This window comes from Gavialis gangeticus, unplaced genomic scaffold (genome assembly GCF_001723915.1).
Source record: "Gavialis gangeticus isolate Ggan-Ray unplaced genomic scaffold, GavGan_comp1, whole genome shotgun sequence".
Classification (NCBI taxonomy): domain Eukaryota; kingdom Metazoa; phylum Chordata; order Crocodylia; family Gavialidae; genus Gavialis; species Gavialis gangeticus.
This window is the reverse complement of record NW_017728995.1, coordinates 43,074,861-43,081,693: the sequence shown is the minus strand read 5'-3', so window position 1 is coordinate 43,081,693 and position 6,833 is coordinate 43,074,861. Positions and strand designations below refer to the sequence as shown.

The 6,833-nt window shown below is 42.5% G+C and overlaps 1 protein-coding gene across 1 annotated transcript in view; it reads right to left on the bottom strand.

Annotated features, from left to right (window-relative positions):
• Positions 1 to 3,650: 3,650 nt before the first annotated feature.
• Positions 3,651 to 6,833, bottom strand: part of GK5 (glycerol kinase 5 (putative)) — a gene marked incomplete at its 5' end in the record, with an annotated part of 74,611 nt that continues 71,428 nt past the window's right edge. Inside the window, 2 exons of the mRNA XM_019503072.1 lie at positions 3,651 to 4,863; positions 6,233 to 6,366. Coding sequence (XP_019358617.1) covers positions 4,730 to 4,863; positions 6,233 to 6,366 — 268 coding nt within the window. The remainder of the gene's footprint in view (positions 4,864 to 6,232; positions 6,367 to 6,833) is intronic.

Here is a 6,833-nt window from a genome sequence, read left to right as displayed (position 1 = left end):
GCAGCCCCGGGGGCGCCGCGCCGGGAGCAGGCAGGGGTCGCGGCGCTCGGCGCGTCCTTACCAGGTGCCGGCGGGCCCGGCGAGGAAAGCGGCCCCGCGGCGGCGGTACGGACCCTGACCCGGACCCGGCGCCTGAGCCCAGCGCAGCTCCCCCGCACAAGCTTGGCGGCGTCTGACAACCGCCCGCTCTCATTGGCCGGCCCTCCGCCTGACGTCAGGCGCCGGCAGCCGCCCATTGGCGCTGCCTCATGTGTGTACACAATCCGCCCGCCAATCCCAGTCGCTGCTCCGGCGGGGGCGGGGCGGGGCCGAGGCGTGGACCGAACCGGGGGTCGGGGCGGCGCATGCGCCCTAGGAGTGTCCGGTTGCCTTTGACCTCGGGTCTCGCAGTGGCGGGAGATGAGCACGGCCTTGATCGCCCCACCCCCCGCTGATTTGCATAGTGAAGGGCACTGCTCCAAGACAGGCAGCGCCCTGGCCGAGCCCGGCCCTGGGGGCGGCCTCAGGAGCGGGGCCTGTCGCCACGTGCCGCAGGTGCCGGTTCCTGCATGCATGGGGTAGGGAGGTGCTGAGAACAGTGGCACCTTAAGGGTTAACACTGTCCCTTGCCCGCAGGGCTAGACCTTGCCCCGGGGGGGTGCTGCGAGTAGCTCTGGTTGGGGGCCAGGACCCCAGGGCGCTATGGGGGGGAGGGGCAGAGAGCAGCGCATCCTGGGATGCTGGAGAACTTTTATTAGACCAACTGAATGGTTGGAAAAAAGTTCTTAGCAAGCTTTTGGGGGCAATCACCCTTCTTCAGGCATAGGGAGTCTCTGCTCTTCTGAGACTCCAAGGAATGAGATGCTAAAAGAGGGAGGGTGTCAGTGAGAATGTAAATAAGTAGAAATTAGACAAAAGGTAAAGCAGGGAAGGGAGGAGGAATAAAGGGGGGAAACAGAATAGAAGGGAAGGACTACTCCTCTCACTCTGCTGGCAACGCTCCTACTAATGCAGCCCAGTATGCTGTTAGCCTTCTTTGCAACAACAGCACCGTTGGCTCATATTCTGCTTATTGTCCACTGTAACCGCCACATCCTTTTCTGCAGTGCTGTTGCTCAGTCAAGTCAGTTCTCAGCCTGTATTGGTGCTTAGGATTCTTCTGTCCTAGTTGCAGGACTTTACACTTGTTCTTATTGAACCTCATAAGATTTCTTTTGGTCCAATCCTCCAATTTGTCTAGGTCTATCTGAATCCCAGCCCTACCTTCCAACATATCTACTACTCCCCACAACTTGGTGTCATCTGCAGACTTGTTGAAGGTATACTCCCTCCCACCTTCCAGGTCGCTGATGAAGATAGTGAAAGAAAACAGCCCCAAGACCAACCCCTGGGAGACTCCACTTCATACTGGCTGCCACCTAAACATGGAGCCACTGCTCCAGCCTGATGATCTAGCCAGTTTTCTGTCCACCTTGATGTTCATTCATCGGACCCATACTTCCTTAGTTTGCTTGCAAGAAACCTTGCCAAAGTTAAGGTATACCACATCTACTGCTTTCCCTGCATCCACAGAGCCAGTCATCTCATCAGAACAGGTAATCAGTTTGGTCAGGCATGACTCGTCCTCAGTGAATCCATGCTGACTGGTCCCAATTACCTTTTCCAAGTGCTTAGAAATGAATTTCTTGAGGACCTGCTCTATGTTTTTTCCAGGGACTGAGGTGAGACTGACCTGTCTATAGTTGCTTGGATCCTGCTTCTTCCCTTTCTTAAAGATAAGCATTATTATTTGCCTTTTTCCAGTTGTCATGAGTTTTCAAAGAAGAAGGCCAGTGACTTTACAATCACTTTGTCCAACTCTGTCAGCACACTTGGGTGCATTGCATCTGGCCCCACAGACTTACATGTCCAACTTTTTTAAATAGTCCCTAATCTGTTGTTTTGCCACTGTTGGCTGCTCACCTCCTCCCCAAACTGCTACCAGGTTCAGTAGTCTGGGAGCTGACCTTGGTTATGAAGACTAAGGTAAAAAATGCATCGAGTACTTCAGACTTTTCCACATCCTGTCAAAAGGTTGCCTCCCCCTTTCAGTAAGGGACCCACGCTTTCCATGATCCTCCTTGTTACTGACATACTTGCAGAAAACCTTCGTTACCCTATATGTCCTTTGCTAGCAGCAACTCCAGTTGCGCTTTGGACTTTCTGATCTCACCCCTGCATGCCCAAGTAATACTCTCATATTCCTCCCTAGTTGTTTGTCCAAGTTTCTACTTATTGTAAGATTCCTTTTTGTGTTTTAGCTCACTGAAAAGTTCCCTTCTTAAGTTAAGCTGGTCTTCTGCCATACTTGCTAGTCTTCCTGTTTATCGGGATGGTTTGTTCCTCAGTAAGATTTCTTTAAAGTGCAGCCAGCTGTCCTGGATGCACTTCCCCTCAGACTGGCCTCCAGGGGGATCCTGCCCATCAGTTTTGTGAGTCCGAGTCTGCTTTTCTGAAGACCAGGGTCCTTACTCTGCTGTTCTCCATCCTTCCTTTCCTCAGGATCCTGAACTGAATCATCTCGTGCTCATTTCTGCTCAAGTTGCCACCCACTTCTGCATTCCCCACCAATTCTTCCCTGTTTGTGAGCAGCAGGTCAAGAAGAGCACAGCCCCTAGTTGGTCTCTCCAACAGCTGCACCACGAAGTTGTCCCCAGCAGTCTCCAAAATCTTCCTAGATTGCTTGCGCACATCTGTATTGCACTCCCAGGAGGTGACTGGGAGGGTGACTGAAGTCTCTCATAAGAACGAGGACTTGTGATCAGGAAACTTCTGCTAGCTGTTTGAAGAAAGCCGCATCTACCACATCCTCCTGGTCTGGTGGTCCATGGCAGACACCCACCACAACATCACCTTTGTTGCTATCCTTTCTGAGCCTAACCCAGGAATAGATCTTATCCCTTTTTGCTGTGCGTTTTGAACAGTACTGGAAGATTAACAATATTGACATTTAACAGAGTGGAAGAAGGAAAGATGTAGGGACCAACTTTGGCTTTTCCTTTCAGGGTTAGGGACCTAGCTCAAATCAGGGATGCAAGTTAATGGCACTCAGTTGCTCCCTGTTTACTTTCCAGCAGGCCTTCTCATTCCATTATGCTGATGGATGGAAGAAGCAGCAGCTGTTTTAGATGGCAATAAAATAGCCTCTCTCACCTTTAGACCTAAAAGGATCCCGCATAGAAGAAAGTTTTCCAGTGGTCTCCTCTTCAGTTTCAGGACATGATACAAAGCAATCTTGTTAAGCTGAAGAGTCTGGTTCTTTCTTAAACAGAAGCTTTCATTCTGAAGCACAAGGTGGAAACAAACTGTACTGGATTTTTGACTAGTTGCGAGTTACTCAAATTCAGTCTCTGTCTGTGTTAGCTAGCTTCATGTCTACCCATCTCCCCCTCACACCAGGATACAGATCTTCTAGGAGAGAGAGGTTCTGTCTTTGAACACTAGATTCCTAATGTGAAACAGAACCAAAGAACACCATTTCCACAAATATAGCTAGTTTGATTCAGTCCAGATTAGGTAAAACAATATAAATACATCATGCACACACATTCTTGGAAAAAGGGAATTATAACAAAACATAAAGACTCTAAATTATCATTAGATGCTGGTTTGAATAACAGCTTCCTATATAATTTATTCATTAGTTCTTTTATTCCAGTTTTAAAAACAGTATCAATAAAGTAATTATTAAAAAAAATAGACACATTTGTTTCAGCTTTAGCACAATAATAATGGCTTTGAAAATATTAATATTGCTACAGACATTTTTTAAATGACACAGTACTTGTAATGACTTTTAACAATATTTGTATTAACTCACAAAGTGCAAAATGATGCGTTTTATTACAAAATTAAAGAAATTAATGTATCAGATGGAAACCATTAGCTACAAAAATTTGGGGACAAAGTATTAGTATTTAGTATTGATCAGTGTTCACTTTTATATTTTGACTTACTATATTGCTCATCTAAGGCCTAGGAATCATAATGCCATAACATGCACCATGAACAAAAGCCTCCTTATGCAAACAGACTGTCAAAATATGATCTAATACACCACAGTCAAGAGGGGTAAATTCACAGAGTAACATCTACCATAAGGAAAGAAAACTGCTCCTCCCAGAAATGCCCAGAAAAATAGATTACTTACTGCATACCCTAAAGGATATCAAATCCAGGCTTTTTCAGATCAAGGGAAGTAAATTCCAATTTAGAGAGCCCTTCATAGAAAATAAATGCCCTTGTAATAGTTAGACAGTGATATTCTGCACCGGCTTCAGTTTGAAAGTGATCTTAAAGTGAAGCCCACTACAGAACATATTTATCAAATTTCAGTCTGACAAAGGCAAACAAGAAGCATCCTTTGTCACCACTCCCATAGCTTCTTCCTTGCCCAATGATTAGAGTGAGAATCCCCTGACCCAGTAACCACTCCCTCACTGATACATGGCAGTAATATTCAATCATGTGAGCTACCTCTATGGAGTTCACTGAAGGAGCAGAGCTGCTGCAGATCATAAAGAGGTGTAATAAGAAGGGTAGGATGGTTCAATATGTAGTAGTAAATAATTTTATAGCAGCGGGAAGGCTCTTGACATATGGCAGGACCTAGTGTATATGCCACAGGAAATGTTGGTTATGTCCTCTAAATTCCAAGGTTTAGCAGAAGTAGTCCATTAAAAAAAAGCCATTATTACAATGTTCATCTGTATCAATGCAGGGAACGTTGTACTGCTTGTATCCAGCTATCCATAGCAAGTCTGTATTCTCTCGAGTCCTTTTGTGGCTCAAAAACTACTTCAGTTCGCCTCAGTTTCTTTAGTTGTTCTTTGTCAGTCCAAACCCCTACAAACACAAAGCTCATTCTCAAGCCCAGCTGCAAATACTGTGTTGTTGAATTGCACAGATTTATTCCCAATAGACCCAATTTAGAAGCATAATAAAGAATTATGATTTCCTAATTAATTAAAAAAACTTTTTTTTTTAATGAAGTGGATGCACATTTTTACAGTCTGAATCCGTTCCAACCAAATCCACTTAACTGGGAACCCTGACAAAACAGTACATCTGTTTCACTAAGCTGGTTTTCAAGAAACAGCTTTAGTACAGTAAAGTTCATGTAGGTTCTGTCAATACTAGGAAGGTGAGCCATAGGAACAGCAGACTCCAGTGCCTCTCAAGGGATACCCAGGGGAACCAAGATAAACACTGGTCATTTTCCTACTGTCTTACTTGAAAGAATGGATAAATGGCAAATCATACTCAGTACTACCTAAAAAGCCTATGCTAAATCTATGGATTCTATCAAATATATTTTATCTAAAAATAATGTAGTAAAGGATTCTTTCTGTGCTTTCACATGGTTTCCTTACACTATTTTAGTGACTGAATAATTCTTATATTAATTTATGCTTTTTAAATATTTTAGCTTTTTATTACTCACATTTCTAAACAAATTAAGTGAAGTAAAGATCCACAAACAAAATATATTACTACAAATGTCCGTTAATAAAGATCATTGCATAATTGACAATTCTTGGTTTTCACTGGAGCCTGGTGAATAATGTAGATAGAGACTGTCTTACTGAAGTTGAATCTTTTTCTGCTAATATTCAATTAATTGGATTCCATTTATTTTCCTTCTAGCTGTCACATTTTAATAAATTATTTTCTTAAATTACTCAGATTACAAATTTAGACCATAATCCTATGTGGACATATGGCCTAACATTGTGACGGACTTCAGGGAGCCTACTTATACACAGTTAAGCAAATAAGCGTTTGCAAAGCTGAAGCATTAAAAATGCAGTGGCCCATTAATTTGGTTTTTGTATTTGTACCCCAAACTTGTGTTTTCATTAAATACTATGTGGATGAAGAGTACTACATAAGAATCAAGTCATCAGTTCCCGAGCAGGGTGGAGCCCCACAGAAATTCAATTATAGATGTTGGGGTTAGACTAGAAATGGGGTGGCTGGGGAGAAAGGTTAGGAACCACTGAGTTAAGTATTACTGATTTTAGATTTCCAGGTGACACAGAAAATGTGAAGGGGGACACCTGACTCTTTGAGGAGAATTTATGACTGGAAAAATCAAAAATGGAAAAGCCATGTACAAGTTCCACTGACTTTTTTCATTTACCAATGTATGTATTAGGAAGGAAAAAAACCCTACTAAACAGGTATTTTGACAGAAAGGAGCAAGCATACTTACCCAAAGCAAGACCTGCTAAAAATGCTGCTCCAAGACAAGACGCATCTGTGTTTACTGGCTTGTCTATTTTCTTATTAATTAAGTCAGAAGTCATTTGCATTATAAAACTATTGTTACTGACTCCTCCATCTGCTCTATATGGAAGAAAACGATTTAAAAATTGGGTTAAATGATAACATATAATGACAAATTTTCAGAAATAGCTTTCAAGATCATATGTATATACAAAAGTCTATCCAATACATTTCTGCAAATATATTCCATTTTCTGAATTTATAAAGGCCAAAATAAGATTATTGTGGAAATAAGTTAGTGATTGAAAAAACACTTTAAAAATTGGCTTAGATTTTAAAGATTTTGGTACAACCTTGAGTTCAGTCCCTTAAAACATGACAAACATCATAATCCTGGATGAAATGTTAAGGTTATGATAGAATATGGCTTTTATATGACATAGTTGGAATCATGGAACATCTACAATTTTAAACATCTCCCTTAGGTCCAGAAAATAGAGTGGTTCATAGTTTTGTTACTGATTAAGCTTTCATGTTGTTCTGTCTACAAATTCGTAGTTACTTTTTTTTTTTTTTTTTTTTAAAGA